At 47.6% G+C, this 19,703-nt stretch overlaps 2 protein-coding genes across 2 annotated transcripts; one reads left to right on the forward strand and one right to left on the reverse strand.

The window, feature by feature from the left end:
- Positions 1 to 47: 47 nt before the first annotated feature.
- Positions 48 to 10,360, reverse strand: Dnali1 (dynein axonemal light intermediate chain 1). Its single transcript, XM_052177316.1, has 6 exons — positions 10,053 to 10,360; positions 9,448 to 9,593; positions 7,924 to 8,093; positions 4,227 to 4,405; positions 3,756 to 3,920; positions 48 to 1,432 (listed from the first exon to the last, which is right to left on the reverse strand). Exons 1-6 carry the CDS (start codon positions 10,131 to 10,133, stop codon positions 1,397 to 1,399), a joined length of 777 nt encoding a protein of 258 aa, XP_052033276.1. The 5' UTR covers positions 10,134 to 10,360; the 3' UTR covers positions 48 to 1,396.
- Positions 10,361 to 11,238: 878 nt separating this feature from the next.
- Snip1 (Smad nuclear interacting protein 1) lies at positions 11,239 to 18,871 on the forward strand. Its single transcript, XM_052177317.1, has 4 exons — positions 11,239 to 11,496; positions 12,618 to 12,720; positions 15,906 to 16,495; positions 17,496 to 18,871. Exons 1-4 carry the CDS (start codon positions 11,297 to 11,299, stop codon positions 17,758 to 17,760), a joined length of 1,158 nt encoding a protein of 385 aa, XP_052033277.1. The 5' UTR covers positions 11,239 to 11,296; the 3' UTR covers positions 17,761 to 18,871.
- Positions 18,872 to 19,703: the final 832 nt, after the last annotated feature.

Below are 19,703 nucleotides of genomic sequence, written 5' to 3' on the forward strand. Positions count from 1 at the left end.
CAGCACACTTGGGAAGCTTAGTGTGAGGTGTGTGGTGAGGGTGCACCCTAGTTCTGTGGCAACAGGAAGTCCTCAGCCCCACAGTTTTTCAAACACTTGACCTGGCCCTCAGTTCCTCCAGTGTGTGACCCTCTTGTATGCGTCTACAGACATGCGTATTTCTCTTACACTACTGAGCAGCGCTGGGGCTAGAACTCTACACAGCTGTGAAGCACCAGTGCTTCAGAGACATTCAGGTGAGGTTTAGAGGCAGGAGGAGTGCCCCAGCAACGTCATTTAGGGTATGGATATTTTCCTGCACCACCCACAAAGCCAGCACACCACAGACCATGCTGTTCCAGGAACATGGCTTCACAGGCAGGTTGTGGTAGTGGCGACCTAATTCCTCAGGATACTGGGTGAGGGTCCAGGATTGTGACTTCTAGTATAAGATCAGAGTGTTGGGATACATTCAACCCAGAACAGCTCTTGGGGTTCATAGGCCTTGCAGTAAGCTTAGATTGGGATGGAGGTCAAAGCTGCCCAGGAGTGAACCCCTTCTGGCCCCCTCTTCAGGGCTACTGTGAACCCTCGGCATTCCTACCAATTGGAAGATAATGTTAGTGCCACTTGACTGAATAATGGGTGTCACCAGGTTCATTCTCCCCTCCTTCCCTGGGCTTTTCCCCAATGGAGATTTGTCTGTATCTGATACAGATAGTCTTCTGGATCTATAAATATGCATTCAGTCCATAATTTGTCTAGAACTACATGTGAGATGTGGCTACCTCCTTAGCCATTCTTAGTAGCTATCTAGGGAGTGTAGAATCAGGCTTTGTTATCCAGCAGAAAGTATTCAAATGGTGTGGGGAGGACCTGGGTGCAGACAGCTCTCAAGACACCGGGACTTTGTACCTCTTAGTGAGCATGGCTTGGACTCTGCTGTTTCCTCATGAAGCCAGGACGATGACTAAGGACAGGGTCCTGCTGACTCAGCGGATGGGAAAAAGCCCCTATAGTCTAAAACCAAACTTTGAAACAAATTCCTGAAGCTTACATGAGAAAGGTGACAAGGAAGGGTGGGGTCAGAGAAGCCCAAGGTATAAGGTGAGCTGAGAACCAAACTCGGTGCTAAGGTAGTCAGTCTCTGAGAAACACTTGCTTCCTAAGTTAGTGAGATGACACAACCTCAGGCTAATTTATAAGCTGCACATGGACACAGGGTTCCACCACCTTCCATTGCCCAGCCAGGAGCCTGGCTGCAGGACCTTAGGTGCCTCATGACTCTGGGACAACGGTTCTAACAGTTACATGAGTGGTAACCGGGGAGGGGATGGCTTGTTCGCTCAGGAAACTGGCTTTTTATTACAATGGGCTTATGGGGCAAGGGGCCTGCTTGAGACCCATATGGAAATGATCACTTCTTCGGTGCAATAATGCCTTCCAGTTGGGCCTGAAACACAAGAACAAAAACTCCATTAATATTTGCATCTTTCACCTTACCATGTAGCTAAGCCCAAGAGGAGCAGCCCAGAGGCCTCAAGCATCCTCTCTCCTGACCCAGCTCCACATTTACTAGATTAGCTGGATTCAGGCTTGGCATGGTTTTGTTACATGAGCCGAAACCAGAGCTGACCTGGTTTCCATGCAGTAATGACTCAGTGTATTATAGCACAGAAAGGGAAATGGAATAAAAGTTGTTGAAGTGGTTTTCTATAGCTCCTACTTTAAGCCTGAGTATGTCCACTGAGTTAAACATTAGGCTTTTTGGGCTCTCTCTGAGTTGTACATGGAGCTCTGCTGGATCCAGAAGTCTTAGAAAACAGCAAATTGTCAGCCACTGTGACAACTTGACACTCAATTAGAGGAAGCTACTACCAGTAAGTAGAGAAAGCTAGTACCCTGGGGGTATTTACTCCCTCTAGCAGCCAGCACAGTGATTTTACATGGTGATAGGTGGACAGACCCTTAAAGTCTATACTGGGGACTCAAAAAGACTTTCTCTTTCTTTTCTTCCTTTTCTTTTTTCTTTCTTCTTTCTTTCTTTCTTTCTTTCTTTCTTTCTTTCTTTCTTTCTTTCTTTCTTTCTTTCTTTCTTTCTTTCTTTCTTTCTTTCTTTTTCTTTTTCTTTTCTTCCTTCCTTCCTTTTTGAGACAGGGTTTCTCTGTATAGCCCTGGCTGTCCTGGAACTCACAGTAGACCAGGCTAGCCTCAAACTCAGAAATTCACCTGCCTCTGCTTCCCAAGTGCTAGGATCAAAGGCGTGCACCACTTCAGACACTTTTCTTTGTAGTGCAGCTTTGAGCCAATAAAAGAACTCGCTTGTAAAGAACCCTTTGCCCTGGGCATTTCAGGGCGGCCTCTGGATGTCAGAAGGATGCTGAGGTGGAACTAGGAAACCAGCGTTGGAATCTGCCAGTCAACTCTACATTTGCCTGGGGAGGTCTCTAGCTTTGCTTCTAATAGACTTCAGCAACCACTGAGATCTCTCCTCCTCTGCTAAGGGCTCATATGAAGCCTCCCTATCTCAACCACAAGAACTTTGCCTTTAAGTGAGGAAGGGTCTAAGAGGGAGCTGCTTATGGGTTTAGAAAGTGAAACCCAACCGTCCAAGGCCTTGTTAAGCTGCACTGTAGGGCACAAGCCCTGTAGCTTCTGCTCAGCATATCTGGGTGTGGCCAATAATTGTTTATAAGCATTGTCCTGTAGCCTTTAATCCCATCAGTTAGAAGGCAGAGGCAGTCGGATCTTTGACTTCAGGGTCAGCCTGGTCTACAGTTCCAGGACAGCGGGGCTACACAGAGAAGCCCTGTCTCCAAGGGGGACAAAAAAAGTTGCCCTGTGATAAGCAGTGATGCTCAGCCTTTGAAGCCTGTAACCCCTTCTCTTTCCCACCCAGTCCTCTTCCCCGGTATCTCAGTTGGGCTGAGGAAAACCACCTATAGCTGGGTTCCTCTGGCATTCACCTAGGGACTTACCACTCCCTCTCAAAAGCCTCTGCTGCCACAGTGCATCACTGAGATGCGGGGGCTGGGGGATAACGCTCCTGTTGGAGCCTGTTGAGACCTGGTCCATGGAGAAAAACTCCAATGACCACTTGAGACAGCTGTGCTTGAGGGGACAGCTCCCTGGTTAAGAACATCTTTTTCCCAGGAGGAAAACAGATTGGCAGGTATGAGATGTGTCCTGGAACTGAGGCAGGCTGAGGTACTTTTTATCGCTGAGAATAGGCTTCCTTCACAACTAAAGGCATAAAGAGTGTAGAGAAGGAACCCTACCCAACCCCAGTCATGGCTCGTGCAGATCTGGGTTTGTGTACTAGCACCCACGAGGTGGATTACAACCATCCAACAGTTCCACGGGATACAAACATGGTGGGTGTGTGAGCATGCAGGCAAAACACTCATACAGAATTATGAAATTACAGAAATTATTATGAATTTACAGGAATTTTTTTTAAAGCCTATAAAAAGAAAAATGAAGGTTGGGGGCATGGTGGCGCTTGGCTGTAATCCCAGAGGCTAAGAAGTAAGAATGATTTAAAGGTTAACCTGAGCTACGCTACCTGAGACCCTGTCTCCAAAAAATCCAAGCAAGACAAGGCAAAAGAAGGGCTGGAGATGGAGTTTAGGATGTAATATCTGCCTAATGTTCTAAAGACATTGAATCTTTAACTGCTTAAGACAATGAAGTCACCAGTGGGACACACTATGCAGGTTCCCCACCCCACCCCCATCCACCCCCAGTAGGCGGGAGCCTGGACCTGGGCCCGTTACCTTCAATTGCTGATTGGTCCGTTTCAGGAACTGAATCTCCTCATTGTGCTTCTTCTCCTCCACCTGTCGCCTCTCGCTCTCCCGCTTCTCGGTGGCCTCGCATTTCGACTTCTGTTCATTCACTTGCCTCTCCAAGTCTCTCTTTTCAGTCTCCAATTCTGTAATCTGAAGATAGAATGGCCATCATCCTAGGACATCCCCAAGTGGATGCGCCTGTGAGAGCCTGGGCGAGGCAACTTGGGATACAACAGCCCAACCTAAGACAATGCCAGGGTGTGTGCTGCCACCCAGTGGGAAGTCAGTGACTGACACGAGTGTCCTCTGACAGGACAGACACTCCTCACTGAGGCCTTGCAGTATTAGTGTGGAGGACACCCTCAGGGCCCAAATTCAGGGTTACAATGACAACTGCAGGCCCTGAGATTTACAGAAGCATCTGGGAGCCATGGGAACGTGATCAACCCCACTCACTTTCCTCTCCATGTCTGACTTCCCCTGTTCAGCCTGCAGTGCCTTCCTCATGCCAAATGCCACACTGCTCTCATACAGAGTCTGGTAGGCAGCGATGGTCATGCGGATCTCATCCCGGACACGCAGCAACAGCAGCCCTCTCTCTGCGCAATTGATGGTGACCTCCCGAATCAGCTCATCTTCCGATATGCACACAGGGAGATAAAAGTCATTACTGAGAGGGCATGCACTTTGTCTATAGCAAGCCACCTTTGCTTGGGAAGGACTTAGGATATATTCTCAGAGGCATGGAAGCAGGCGCAGTGGCAGGACACGTAATCCTAGCCCTGGGGAGGTGGAGACAAAGCCCCCCCCCCCAGCTCCCCCCTCCCCCCCCCCCCCCCCCGAGCTTGCTCGCCAGCTCCTCTTGCTGAATCAATGAGCTCCAGGTTCAGAGAAAGACTCTGTCTCAAAAAATAAGGCAGAGGGGCTGGAGAGATGACTCAGCAGTGAGTGTTAGTGACTGCTTTCCAGAAAACCCATGGTTGGCAGCTAGCAACCAACCGCCTGTAACTCCAGTTCCTCAGTATTCAATACACTCTTTGGGTCTCCTCAGAACTGCACAGATGTCATACATAGGTAAAAACACCCATACACATGAGGTTGGGTTTTTTTTTTTTTTTAATCTCAAAAGAAGTGGAGAATGATAGAGAAAGAGGTTTGACATTGACTTCTGGTCTCCACACTTGTGCACACATGATCAAGCACAACTACACACACATGCACACACACATATATGCATACTGCACACACAAAAACCAAATATATGGTTTACAAGAAGGCACTATGAGAGGGTGTTTCCCATGATCCAAAGAACAGGCCACACAGCCACTCCCCTTGGAAGCGAACTTGGCGTGGAGGGAGAGATTAGAACCTCGGGTTTGTGTGTGGTAGGTAATTGGTTCCCTCACTTCCATGCTCAGGCACAAAGCAGATACAGGACGAACTGGCATTCTCAAATGGTGATGTTTAAAAGTACTGCTCTTAAGTCAGGCAGTGGTGGTGCACTCTGGAGGCAGAGGCAGGTGGATCTCTGAGTTTCAGGCTAGCCAGGGCTACACAGAGAAACCCTGTCTGGGGGTGGGGCTGGGGGTGGGGGTGGGTCCTATTGGCTTGACTGGTTGGGAACTAAGAACAGCAGGTTCAAGAACTCACTTCTCTCCCCTTATAAGTCTCCAAATTGGAGGACAAACCACACTCGTACTGAGCAGGCTAAAGCCAGCTTGGCCAATTTGAAGCTGCCTGAAAGATTGGGAGGGTTTGCAGCTGGGAGCCCACAGCATTAGGGTAACTGAGCAGAAGGCAGCCAATGACATCAGTATTCAGTGGGCACATCTTCAATTCTCATGTCACCCAACTACAAATGACAGCAGCATTTTTCAGGAGTGTGGGCTGAGTGTTATTAGAGAGACATAAAGGTCGTTATTAATTTTCTGGTTAAAGGCTGAAGAGATGGCTCAGTGGGTAAGAGTACTGATTGCTCTTCCCAAGGTTCTGAGTTCAAATCCCAGCACCCACTTGGTGGCTTATGACCATCCATAAAGGGATCCGACACCCTCTTCTGGTGTCTGAAGACAGCTGCAGGGAGCTTACATATAATAAATAAATAAATCTTTCAAAAAATTTTCTGGTTAAAATATCAGCACATTGGGCTGGAGAGCTTGCTCCGTGTTTAAGAGCACATGCTAGTTTTCCAGAGGACCAGAGTTTGGTTCCTAGCATCCATGTCTGGTGGTTCATAATTGCCTGTAATCCAATGCCCTCTTCTATCCTCCGCAAGCATCTGCATACACAGAGCATGTGCACACGCATGTGCGCACACACACACATTAAAAATAAAATAAATGGTGTTAAAATATATTTTATTTTTGAGGTTTATAATTATACCATTTTCCCTTTGCTTTTTCCTTCCTCCAACATCCCCCATGAACACCTCCCCCCACTATTTCAAGTTCATAGACTCTTTTGTTGTTGTTGTTATGTGTGTATAGTAAGAATTTTTTTTCTTTAAAAAAATAGAAATTTTATAAGAAGATGTTTTCAGTCTAATTCCAGGTGTGGGATATGGGGCTGCTTCAGATTGTCCACAGCAGCTGACTAGGATTTGCCTTGTGCTCTAGCAGAGGTACGGGTTTGTAAGCTGCAAATAGTTTCTGTGATTGTGTGATATTTGGAATTCTGGAATTCCAGAGAGTATATACATGCTAGGGCCCCGAGATTCAAGGGTGGAGATGGGTTGTTGGTTGTTTGTTGTTGGTTGTTATTAAGTAGTTGTGCACAAAAAAGAAACAATGAGAAGAGGAAATTATATATCCTGACTGTGAGAAGATCCAACTTGCTCCAAGGAACTCAATGCCCTAGTCAGCAAGAAGTACTTTAATGATAACATGACCCCCTTTCCTTTCTATCCTTTTCCCTCTCCTATCTAGAGTTAGGAGATTGAAAGAGTGGAAAAGGGGCCAGGCGGTGGTGGCGCATGCCTTTAATCCCAGTGCTTGGGAGGCAGAGGCAGGCGGATTTCTGAGTTCAAGGCCAGCCTGCTCTACAGAGTGAGATCCAGGACAGCCAGGGCTATACAGAAAAACTCTGTCTTGAAAAACCAAAAAAAAAAAAAAAAAAAAAAAAGAAAGAAAGAAAGAAAGAAAGAAAGAAAGAAAGAAAGGAAGGAAGGAAGGAAAAGGGCGGAGAAGGGAGGAAGAAAAAGAACCCATAAAGTAGCAAAGAACCGGCTGCATGTGTTGGTTATATATATGAATTTATATATTTCTAAATATATAACCTGCCCAGTCCATATTATGTTAACTGTGTGTATATGTTTCCAGGGATGATCATTGGACATTGAAAAATAAGTTTAAAAAAATGTCAGGCAGGCCTGGAGTGATGACTCAGTGGTTAAGAGCACCGGCTGCTCTTCCAGAGGTCCTGAGTTCAATTCCCAGCAACCACATGGTGGTTCACAACCATCTGTAATGGGATGTGATGCCCTCTTCCGGTGTGTCTGAAGACAAAGTATTAGCAAAAAATATTAGCATAGACTTATTATGGAAATCTTTGAAAAAAAAAAAAAAACAAAGACTCAAAGTTAAAAGGTAGTCTTGGCTAACCTGGAACTCACTATGTAGACCAGAATGACATCAAGCCAGAGAGATCTGTGTGCCTCTACCTCCCGAGGGCCTGTATTAAAGGCATATACTATCATATCTGGCTAAAATGGAAGTTCTTACCTTACTCCAAATGTCTATCAAGGGGAGGTGGTTCAATGGTAAAGGCACTTTACCAAGTGATGGCCTAGGATCTATCTGGTAGAAGGTGAGAACCAATTCTTGCAAGTCATCTTCTGATCTCCACACTCATGCCTTGCACATATACCCTCATCAAAACATGCATGTGTGCACATGTACACCCATACCCAATCTAAATCTAAATCTAAATAAGAATCCAACCCTGTGAGGGGTCAGGCACCCCAGTGACCATGAATAACAGGATGAGTAGCTGAGCTGGAGAGGGAGGACTGGGAACAGAAGGGAATGTACTTAGCAGTCGGAAGGGTAGCCATGATTTCTGAAGGTGGAGCAGTGAGTTTGGGGTAACCAGAGCTTGATTTTGTGTTAGAAAGAGGCAGAGAGTGTGTGGTGCTCACAGCACCAAGGCTACTCACCAAAACACTGGGAGTAGAGTTCCCTGCGCACAGGGCAGATGCCAGTCTCCCTGGCCTGCCTCTGCTGCAGCTTCAGGTCCAGCTGCTCCTGGAGATGCACCACATCCATTCTGGTGCTGGGTGTGCTGGACACCTGCTGGATCCATAGCTGTGTGTCTTCCACCCACTCCCTGTGACACAGATACAAGCCACCAGATCTGAGCAGAGGGCCCTTGGAACTCTGCCTGAGCAGGGAGTGGGGGTGGGCAGCATAGCCATCATGCCACCCACACTTCCTGCTCTTTCCCAAGCCATGCCCACTACGCAGCATCCACAGGACACCTACCTTAATGTTGGGTGGATGGGCAGTCTCTATTCTCCACAAGACTACAACTCTCTGTTCCAGGTCATACCTGCCTAGTATGTTGAGGACAGATGTGTGGTCATGCTGCTTGATTCAGATAGAAGATGCAGTGGGAATTCCCCACACTGGCTTATGGTGGAGACACAGAACACACAAATCTCATGCAAGCCATAGGAAGCATTTGTGTATGTTGGGAGTGTGGAGGTTCTTAAAGTGCTGTGTTTGAAATGGCTGCCCATAATGAATTCTGTGCTGGAGGAACAGCTGAATTCTGCGATGGGACTTGCAGGCAGAATGGCAAGAGAGGGAGAAATATCTATGTTGGTGGCAGAGAATCCACTAATAAATGACACCTCTCTCTCTTGGCCTCCATCTGGTGAGAAGTTCACAGGTTGGTTCTCTGTGGTTCTCATGGTTGTAGGCATGAATAAGTCAATTAGGTGGAGGTTTTGAGAGTTCTACCTAGGCTATGTAGCCCAGGCTAGCCTCAAACTCTTATCCTCCCACCTCTGCCTCCTGAGTTCTGGTATTAAAGCTCACAGGGCCTTGCTTTATTAGACATTTTGGGGTGGGTTTTTTTTGTTTTTGTTGTTTTGTTTTGTTTTTTCGAGACAGGGTTTTTCTGTATAGCCCTGGCTGTCCTGGAACTCACTCTGTAGACCAGGCTGGCCTTGAACTCAGAAATCTGCCTGCCTCTGCCTTCCAAGTGTTGGGATTAAAGGCGTGCGCCACCACTGCCTGGCCATTTATGAGCTTTTGAGACACAACTTTGCGTGTACTCCCTTTGTGTCCAGGCTGGTTTTGACTTTGAGGCAATTCTCCTGTGTCTTGCAGAGTACTGGGATGAAGCACCTGCCACCGCACCAGGCTCTCTATGAGGACTCTTGATGGAGGTACCAAAGAAGCAGAGTATTGGGAATAGAGTTTAGAAGGAACAGGGCTGGGCTAGAAAACTCATACGAGAAAGCAGACATCTAAGGTCATGAGAGTGTTCAGGACGTGGGGGGTGTAGATGTAGAGGGCACCTGCCCAGCTGCGAGCATCAGGCCATACTGGGACTCCATGAACTCCAGAAAGCTGAGAGGAAACCCAAGGTAGAACACAGGGAGACACCCATGTCCTGGGCTCAGAGCTTAGACCTTCTCCCAGTCACTGTGGGCTCCCCCCATCTCTCTCTCTACCTTGGAGGCAGGATGGCGTTCAAGATTTCTTCTGCCTGTTTGGTAGGATCTGGGACACAGGAAGTTGAGGGCAGCTTGGCCTTGGGTGGCTGTGGGCCTGTACCAGAGGGTCCAGGCTGCTGGACGGTGACTTTCAGTGGCCGAGCCTAAGAAGAGACAGGTGAATCAGTCTAGTACCTCCAGATTTCCCCAGGTCTCTTGAACAGCCTTCCCCATTAACAGCCTATGTCTCTCATCTGTGGTCTCAAAAGAAATGTGAGCTCAAGAGACCACGAGGGATATCTGGCTCTGACCCTGTGTTTGAACTGGTGTTTCTAGAATGAGTGGTCAGGCCTCTGTTCTGACTCTCTAGACAAAGGTAAGTAGCTACCGGACCAGTTCTTCGACCTGACTACCACAAGCCCCATCTTTTCCATGTGACTTCTTTCTCATCTTAATTTTGTCCTTTTTTGTACTCTTCTCCCAACCTCCATCCATCCCTGTCCCAATTCCCTTGCCTGTCGGCCCCAGCAATCAGTCTCCTGAAATCCCAGAGATCCTCAAAGCTAGGATTTTCCCCATGGGAGTTTGTAGGATCTCTCGTCTCCTGAGACCCCTGTTCTTACCTTGGGGCTCCGTTTTTCTGTATTCCGGCTCACCAACACCGGGGTGTCATATTTGAGCAGAGAGTCTGCGGGGGGTATCATGGTGGCAGTAAGGGTAGCAACTCCGTAGCGGCCCCTCCGGGTGGAGCCTTGTTTGCGATCACCATGGAAACCCCTCCTCTCCTTGCCCCATGGATAGGGCGGGGCCTCGGAGGAAGGCGGTGCCCGCCGCGTGCAAGTTTTGTTCTACTCTGCTTTCTCCACTAGCATTAAGCTTCTAGGTAAACAAGATTGGAGCCCTAGAGTTAGGTCTGATTCAGGTTGGGATGAAATAGACAGACTACCTTTGCTTAAAACGGAAGTCATCTAGTGACTCTATAGAGTTTTTGGCTACGATTGCACTTGGAAGCCAGAGACTGAAGGATCTTTGTGAATTCCTGGACAGCCAAGGCTATAAAGAAACACTATCTCAAGAAACAAAAAAGAATTAACATTGTTGAGTGTGTGTCTGTGTTTCGTAACTACTAAAGATGCACAACGAACAGCGCTGGATTAGCTTTCCCAGATACGCTGTTTTTCTTTTTCTTTTCTCTTTTTTCTTTTCTTTTCTTTCTTTCTTTTTTTTTTTTTTAAGCCGGGCAATAGTACCACACGCCTTTAATGACAGCATTTGGGAGTCAGAGGCAGGCAGATCTCTGTGAGTTCAAGGTCAGCCTATTTACAAAGTGAGTTCTAGGACAGCCAGGGCTACACTGAAAACCTGTCACGGGGGAAAATATTTTTTTGTCATTTTTTTCTTGAGGTCCTGGGGATTAATCCAGGGCTTCCTACACGCTAGGCAAACGCTCGCTCTATAAACGCTACAATCTTAGCCTTCCCTCCCCCTTTTAACTCTGATTTCTATTTGGCGGGGCTGAGGATGAATCCAGGGCTTTGCGCTTTACCTGAGCTACAACTTTTTCAAAATTTGAGACACTACATTGCTCAGCCTGGCCTCGAAATTATTGCGATCCTCCTGCCTCAGCCTCCCGAGAGCTGGTCCTGACTTTTCTGTACTCCAGCCACACCTCCCAGAGAAGACTCTAGCGCGGGCGTCCCCAGCGTGTGAACCCAAGCACCCGAGGCCCCGCCCACCTGGGGGCCGACACCGTGAAGGCTTCTGGGATGGCGCGCTGCCCGGAAACGGAAGTGCAAAGCGGTCCGTCACTTCCTTCGCTTCAAGTGGCTCAACGGACCGTGCAAGTGACTCTCGGTCGGGCCGCAGGATGAAGGTGGGGAAAAGCGAGCGGGAGCGAAGCGGCCGGCGGCGACACCGGTCAGGCGACGCTTTGGCGACCGTGGTGGTGAAGCAGGAGCGTCTAAGTCCCGAACCCGTCGCGCACCGCCGGCCCGATGCTCCAGCCGCTAGCCTGTCCCCGCCCGCCGCCGAGCCTGGCCGTTCCGGTCACCGCGGGAGCCGAGCCCGGTGAGCGAGCCGGTGATTGGGACGGGACGGGATGGCGCCGGGGTCGGGTGGTGCGAGCGACTCGGGAGTGCAGAGCACCTGTTGAGTTGAAATGGAGATCCCGCCCGCCTGCCCACAAGTGGACGGTGCGAACGTCTACTCCACTCGTCTGCGTACAAAGACACGCTGGGTCTTGGCAACTTCTTGGCAGAACTCATTCGCCAATTCTTCCATATGGCATTGATTTACTGAGTGCAAAGTGTGGATTAAAGATCAGTTGAGGTACTGGGCCACAAGGAAAAGAGATGCTTTTACCTTTAGCGAAGTTGGGCAGGCGTCAACCCCAAGAGGAAAAATAACAAACATAATTTCAGGCAGTACTAAAGACAGATTAAAACGGTAATGTGGTAGCAAGAGGTTGGGTAGAAAAAAGAGAGGACTTCTACAGAGGCGCTCCTTAAGCTGAGACCTGGCCGATATGATTGATCTCTTGAGTCAAGAGTCTTTTAACAATCCAGGAAGAACCCTTTGTGGTCGGGCAGGCTTGTAACCCAGCAGTGGGGACGCTGAGTCAGGAGGTTCCTGAGCGTGTATACACACACACACACACACAAGCAGGCGTGCACGTGATTATGACAGGAAAATATATACCCGGAGCTTGAATTGGAATTCTGTTTGTTTTAGAAGTTGAACAACAACTAAACGAAAAACAAAACAGCCAGCATATCTGGAATCGAGTGATGGAGCAGCATTGTAGGCTGGTAGGAAGATTGTGGGATGGAGGACAGGGCAGAGCCCTGAGACATGCCAAGGGATTGGATTTGGTTGGCAGAGAAGGGAGTGTGTTAGTTAAAAGCAGGCTAGATTGTCTTTCTGGATAGTAGTACCGATTAGTAGGATGACACACTGGTAAAAGAAAGGTTTTGGAGGCTTTGGGGTTGGAGAATTAGGTTGTCTAAGTGAGAAGGCTTAGCAGGCAGTTGTGTTTGTGGTTGGGAGAGTGTTTATGGAAAGTGGAGGCCTGCCGTGGCTACTGATTTCACAAATGTGTTGTGTTTAGTAGGCGAGCCTGATTCTGGAAGCTAACTTATTTGGGGGAAGGAACATTGAGGTAAAAACCCTGTGTACCATGCTCTGTAAAGGTCTCCGGCCAAAAAGAAAAGCAAGTCCTCTGGGAGAAGAAGCAAGTCTCCTCGGGCTAAGAGAAGCCGGAGTCCCCACTACTCCACCGTCAAAGTGAAGCAGGTGAGTGAGGAACAGGGCCCTCGGAAGGGAAGGGCAGCTCCAGGGCTGTTGCTGGACCCAAAGAGGTTGGCGGCCATGTGTGGATACGTTTCCTTGTCCCTGCAGTGGGCTTTTCTAAAAATCGGATATGTATTTTGGCCTGTTTTTCCTGAAGTTTTAACTTTTGGAGACATTTGTTGATTCTGATTACTCTTGTCAGAAATAATACAGAGAGATATACATTTCCATGTTTCTCCCAGTGGTAACTTCTCCCAGCCATGAACCGTGTCTTGGTCAGGATTCAGGCATTTGCTGCTATTGGCCTGCCTCGTGCTGCTCTTTAGAGTCTAGTACTTTTCTGCCTTTATCCTTTCTTACCTTCTGACTGGCCACTTCTCTCTTTCTCATTTCCTGGGTGCACGTTTAAGCCCATGGTCTTCAGGTTTGAGGATTGTCTTCGGTGCTGTTTAAACCTCTGCAGAGAGGCTCACGGCGGGCCTGTGAGTGCCCGTGTGCTGTGGCACCAGGTTTTCAAAGGACATTGGTTGTCTACATTGGGTTATTTTATTCCCACATGGGACAGCATAGACAGGTATATATCTATCCTGCCAGTACTGTGCAGACTGACGTCTTTGCTGCATCAGTGTGAGGGTGTCAGAAGCCCTAGAACTGGAGTTACAGACAGGTGTGAGCTGCCATGTGGGTGCTAGGAATTGAACCCATGTCCTCTGGAAAAAGCAGCCAATGCTCTTGACTGTTGAGCCATCTCTCCACACTACCCTCCTTTTTTTTTTCCTTTTACCTGTTCTTGTCCCTTTGTCTCCATCTCTATGTAAATGTTCAAGTGAGAGAGAGAGAGAGATAAATTTTTTTTTTTTCTTTTTGGTTTATTCGAGACAGGGTTTCTCTGTGTAGCCCTGGCTGTCCTGGAACTTACACTGTGGACCAGGCTGGCCTCGAACTCAGAAATCCGTCTGCCTTTGCCTCCCAGAGAGCTGGGATTACAGGCGTGTGCCACCACCTCCCGGCTAATAAAAAATTTTTAAAAGTAATTTTTTGCATGTGTATGAGTGCTTTCCCTGCCCTTGCTCCTGCATGCTTGTGTATGCACTGTGTGTGTGTCTGGTGCCCCCTGGGTCCTACAAAGAGTACCAGATACTCTAGAAGTTAAGGATGGTTGCAAGCCGCCTCATGGGTGCCAGGAACTGACCCAGCTCCTCTGGAAGAACAGAAAGTGCTTCTAACTGCAGAGTTATCTTCCAGTTTCCTAGTAACATCTTGCAAGAGGCAGGTGTCATGGCGCGTGCATGTAATTCTGTGCTGAGGCAGGAGTATCACAAGTTCAGTACTGGTTTTAAACAATTACTGAGAAACTGTCTCAGAAGGAAAAAAGGCTAGGGATAAAATTTAGAAGTTGAGTGTTTCCAACCCCGAATCCTAGTCCCATTACCATTACGTATGTATGCATATTAATGGTATATTAGCCTTAAAAGGAAAAAAATTCTGACACATGCTACAAAACGTCTGAACCTTGATGACTTGCTTAATAAACCAGGAGAAAAATTGCATGATTTCACATTTTTGTAGTTGAGACAGGGGCCCAGGTTGGCCTGAAACCTACTTGGTAGCACAGGCAGGCCTAGAACTTTTGATGATTCTCCTGCCTTAGCCTTCTGAGTGCTGATATTAAAGGTATACATACCATAGCATCAACCAAACTCCACCAGCGGTGTGTGTGTGTGTGTGTCCCTTTGGTAACAGGTTCTCTGTCTAACCCCTAGAGATCCACCCACCTCTGACTCCTGAGGACTGAGATTAGAGGTGTGTAGTCCTTTCTCTCTTGACAGGAATTGCTAATCTGAGAAGATCCCTTTTTTTTTGGTTTTTTTTTGTTTGTTTGTTTTTTGTTTTTCTTTGGGTTTTTTGTTTGTTTGTTTGTTTGGGGTTTTTTTTTTTTTTTTTTTTTTGGATTTTTTTTTTTTTTTTTTTTTTTTTGAGACAGGGTTTTTCTGTGTAGCCCTGGCTGTCCTGGAACTCACTCTGTAGACCAGGCTGGCCTCAAACTCAGAAATCCGCCTGCCTCTGCCTCCCAGAGTGCTGGGATTACAGGCGTGTACCACCACCACCTGGCTAAGATCCCTTTTTTTTTTTTTTTTAAAGCATTGGTGCTCTGGTTATTAGAAGAAACATGTCTTCAGGGTTGGGTTAAGTGCTGGTTTCTTCTGGAAACTGCTGTTGCATGCTTTGTGCCCTTGGAGCTATCGCCTTACTAACTGATTCTCATTGGTCTATTGTTGTTGTTCTTTTGAAACAGGTTTCTCTGTGTAGCCCTGGCTGCTCTGGAACTCTTTGTATGCCAGGCTAGCCTCAAACTCAAAGAGGTCTGTCCTGCCTCCTGGGTGCTGGGATTAAATGTGTGCGCCACTGTGCCGGGAGCTCATTGATCCACTGATTGTGTGTAGTGCTGTTTCTGCCAGGCTCATTTTCAGCATGTGTCTCCATTTTGTTAGAAGTTTGGAAACTGCCAAGTAGTACCTTCTTGTAGGTTTCTTGAGGTGTTCATGTTTCTTAGGTTTATCCATAGATGTTTGAATTATCTCTGAAATTGCTGAAATTGAAGCTGTTGAAGTAATTTCAATTTCCATTAGGCCTATGAGGAAGTTAACTTTTCCCTTTATATATCCTAAATGTGACTGTTCTGTTTTCTACACCTGCTGCCCTGTGAGTTAGCCTGCAGGTGACTGAGAGAGTTATTTCTCCTTCTCGTTGTTTTGAGGGTTCTGGATGTGGGCTTGAGGAAGAGAATGGGATATGGAGTCTAAATGGCCCTTCAGGGGAAAGAAACCATACTGATAGCCTTGTGTAGATAGGAATTTGTTCTGAATACCAGAATCCAGGTCATGGATGTGTTGTTGTTTGAGACTATTTTGCCTGTGTGTGTGTTTTGCCTATGTGTGAGTGTGTTTTGCCTGCATGCATGTCTGTACACCACATAGATGTAGTGCCCACACTTGCCACAAGAGGGCATTGGAGCCTCTGGGAACTGTGGTTGTAGATGGTTGTGAACAGCTTTGTGGGTGCTGAGAACTAAACATGGGTCCTCTGGAACAGCAGTCGGTGCTTTTAATTGCTGAGCCATCTCCCCAGCTCCTGCAGCTTGTTCACAGAGTGGAAGCCATTTTTACTGAATCCCATCTGAATTTCAGGAACGTGAGGACCACCCGCATCCACGGAGAGGACGGGAGGATCGGCAGCCCCGGGAGTCATCAGAGCAGGGGCACAGGAGAGCTCGGAACAGTGATCGAGACCGGCACCGAGGCCATTCCCGCCAAGGGAGGAGCTCTGAGGAGAGGCCTGTCGGTGGGCAGGGTCGGGACAGAGACAGCCAGAACCTGCAGGCCCAGGAAGAAGAGAGGGACTTTCATAATGCCAGGCGCCGGGAGCACCGCCAGCAGAATGAAAGTGCTGGCAGTGAGGCTCCGGAGGTGATCCCTCGCCCTGCTGGTAATAGAAGCAAAGAGGTGCCCGTTAAAGAAAAACCAAGCTTTGAACTTTCTGGGGCACTTCTTGAGGACACTAATACTTTCCGGGGTGTGGTTATTAAATACAGTGAGCCCCCAGAAGCTCGGATCCCCAAAAAGCGGTGGCGCCTCTACCCCTTTAAAAACGATGAGGTCCTTCCGGTCATGTACATACATCGGCAGAGTGCGTACCTTCTGGGTAGACATCGACGCATCGCAGACATTCCCATTGACCATCCCTCGTGCTCAAAGCAGCATGCAGTCTTCCAGTACCGGTAGGTAGACCAGAGGGAGAACTGGAAAGGGACATGCGTGAGTGTCTCACTTAGTATTCCTAAGGCCGGCTGGCTGTGGAGATGCTGCTGAGCCCATGACTCCTAGGATCTAATGAGCTGGACTGGAGGAGTACTGAAAGCCTTAGCAACCTGGGGGTGATCTCTGAACATTTGTATGAGGGGCTTGAACTTGCCATCTGAAATCCAGATATTAGTTCTTCCATTGCATGGTGGTGCGGGCCTGCAATCCCCGCTCGGGAGGCTAAGCAGGATTGGTAGTGTATCTTCTCGGTGTGGGTTAATTATACCATGGCCCCATCGCCAAATAAAATAAATAAGATGAAAGGGAGGAGAAGAAATTAAGATATTAAAAAGATTTCTGCCACGGGTCTTGACCTGTTTCTACCTGCCCCTTAGGGCTGTATGAGGACCAAATAGAAATAAAAGCCAGAGTCAGAATGCCAGATATACTAGCTGAATCTGCTGCTGCTTGGGAATACATCTTTACCCTGTGATACTCAGCCGGTGAGGAAAAAGCAGGGCCAGTGGTAACATCCTCATTCAACAGGTGAGGAAACTGCAGCTCGGAACAGGCAACTGTTCTCATAAGCACTCTTCAGAGCAGAGCTGTCACGGCTGCCCTTGGCTCTCAAGTCCTAATTCTGATTTTCCCTCATTCGGGCTGCTGCTAAAATAGATGTACAACATTGGAAAGAGTGTATGCGTGACCATAGTGAGAAACCTTGCGTTCTGCATTGGGGCCTTGACCCCGCCCCCATCCACCAGTCACAGCCAGCTTTGCTTTTTCTCCTAGGTTATGTAAAGTGCTCTGGATTTCCCTATCTGGCAGTACTTCCCCTGTGACAGTCTAGAATTTTCATTTGAATCCTGTTCAAACCAGGTCATTGACATCTAGATCTGTAGCAGAGAGCTTTGGAGAAGAAGACAGGTGGTCTCTGGTAGGCTGTGGCTTACACACTTCCTCCTTGGTCTCTTGTAGGCTTGTGGAATACACCCGCGCTGACGGCACGGTCGGTCGGAGGGTGAAGCCCTACATCATTGACCTCGGCTCAGGCAACGGAACGTTCTTGAACAACAAGCGTATTGAGCCACAGAGATACTATGAACTGAAAGAAAAAGATGTACTTAAATTTGGATTCAGTAGCAGAGAATATGTCTTGCTTCATGAGTCTTCAGACACCTCTGAACTTGACAGGAAGGAAGATGAAGATGATGAGGAGGAGGAAATGGTGTCTGACAGCTAACAGCTGAGAAGCAGCCTCCACTGTTAGAAACCATCCTTACCAGAGGCGGTGGCGGTGACTCCAGCGCCTCTCCTTGCCTTAAGTCTTTCCTCTGTTGCTGCCCAGCTTATGTTGCAGTAGGAGAACTGTCACTTCATGTTTTGTTGAACTTGGCACGGCAGCCGCCTGCCTGTGGGCGCTTGTTTTCTGAACAGTCTCACCAATTACAGCATGTCGAGTCTGGTCAAAGTGTGTGGCTGTGGTGGGCGCCTTCAGAACTGCTGCATAGCAAACGGCCCTTGGAAAGGGGATAGGGGCTTCTTCTCTTTGTACAGTTTCTTATTTATATACTTGTTGAGCTGTGTGGACCAGGAGTTTTGTTTTGGGGACAAATCCTAGAGTAGAGAGTCTTAGTCCGCTTTGGTTGTCACCAAAACAACCTCCAGCGTATACCAAAGCGTTGACCTGGGTCAGCTCTGAGTCATAGAAGTTGATTTTGCACTTCGTTTTTTGGGGTGACAGTTTACCATGTGACTTCTTAATTGGCTGTCTGTGATAAACAGACACTCTGGGACGCCTGTGTAGATAGACATGACTACACAGGGAGGTCATGGCTTCTACCAACAGGTGCTGGTGTCATATCATGCACTGGGCTGTAGCTCTGCAAGCTATGAGGATTCCTGATTTCTCCATGAAACAGACATAATTGTTTGATCATCTGGTCTTTTTCTTTAGCTTTGAATTTTTATTCAAATGTTACCTCTTTTCTCCCTTTGAGGAACACACTACACTGACTTTGTAGGAGGGGCCTTGCTGTGGCCTAGGGACGTGTGTATGTCTAAAGGAGGTTGTGTAGCTTCCACATTTCTGCTTCATCTTTGACCACGTGTTCCTATTTACCTCCCAAAGGTGGACAGTAAGGGACAACCTAGTGTCTGACCTTCCCACCTGGGGTCTGTGTGAGTAGAAAGACTACTTACTTACAGTCTTTGCTTCAGAGCTCTGCTGATTTTCATGACAGTGTTTTGTGATATAAATAATACCACACGATAGGCAAAGGCCTGTCTGCATTTGGAGAGCAGGTTTTCATTTATATGTATTTTTGAGATTAAAAATAAAATTTGTAAATATAGCCTCATTTTAGAGGGTATTTTCTCACATGAATGACTTGTTCATAGGTGTGTTTGCTGCTAAAAGAATCATTGTAAACTTTTTGCGGTAAAAGTACTATGTGTTTGGAATTGTAGGGAGAGACCCGAAGTACTAAGGACAGGAACTGCTTATCTCAGCAAGGGGGGGCATGGGTCATGAGCTGTCGGAAGGATTTGTGTCAGTGCTCTGGATTTGGTGACCACATTGTCCTCAGGTGGAGGTGATGGCACTCGACCAGCGCTGCTCTTAACTTCCACCTGCGCTAGGATTTAGGATGTTGCTGAGCGGACTGTCTAGTCAGGGTCTCGGAGGCTGGCTAATGCAGGAGGGTCAGCTCAGGAACATATTCAGAAGAGGCTCATACAGTCCCTACTCTGTCCAGAAAGCACATTGTATTTTGGACATTCTTCTCAATTCAGACAAAGTTTTCTGCCTGAGATTCCACAATAGTCTGCCATCCCACTTTGGGGCTGCCTTTTCCAGGGACAGTGTATGGATTTGCTTTCTTGATAAACACTATGCAAAGTGATCACTTTGCTTACATGGTTTCGTAAAGAGGTTCCAAGAACCAGAAGTGGCAACTCACGGGTATAACCATGAGCCTGGAGAGGCCGAAGCAAGAGGATTGGGGCAGCTATTAAGACACGGGGAATGTGAGGTAGCCTGGTCTACATAGTGAAACTCTCAGCTTGATAGAAACATCCCAATTGTACTGAGAGCAAACATTTGTCTCAGTGGAGCGGTGGCATCCTAGGGTAAGAACTTCATGTTAAACCATGTGAGAAGTTGTCTTTTCTTAAAAACGTCGTCAT

Source organism: Apodemus sylvaticus, chromosome 3 (genome assembly GCF_947179515.1).
Source record: "Apodemus sylvaticus chromosome 3, mApoSyl1.1, whole genome shotgun sequence".
NCBI lineage: Eukaryota > Metazoa > Chordata > Mammalia > Rodentia > Muridae > Apodemus > Apodemus sylvaticus.

Excerpts from the sequence above, each read along its gene's own strand:
- Snip1 (XM_052177317.1), top strand. The coding sequence starts at position 11,297 with ATGAAGGTGGGGAAAAGCGAGCGGGAGCGAAGCGGCCGGCGGCGACAC. Across the intron at positions 11,497-12,617 it reads CACCGCGGGAGCCGAGCCCG|GTCTCCGGCCAAAAAGAAAA; the intron begins GTGAGCGAGCCG and ends TGCTCTGTAAAG. Across the intron at positions 16,496-17,495 it reads CATGCAGTCTTCCAGTACCG|GCTTGTGGAATACACCCGCG; the intron begins GTAGGTAGACCA and ends GGTCTCTTGTAG.
- Dnali1 (XM_052177316.1), bottom strand. The coding sequence starts at position 10,133 with ATGATACCCCCCGCAGACTCTCTGCTCAAATATGACACCCCGGTGTTG. Across the intron at positions 9,594-10,052 it reads CAGAAAAACGGAGCCCCAAG|GCTCGGCCACTGAAAGTCAC; the intron begins GTAAGAACAGGG and ends GTCTCTTCTTAG. Across the intron at positions 8,094-9,447 it reads AACGCCATCCTGCCTCCAAG|GGAGTGGGTGGAAGACACAC; the intron begins GTAGAGAGAGAG and ends TCTGTGTCACAG.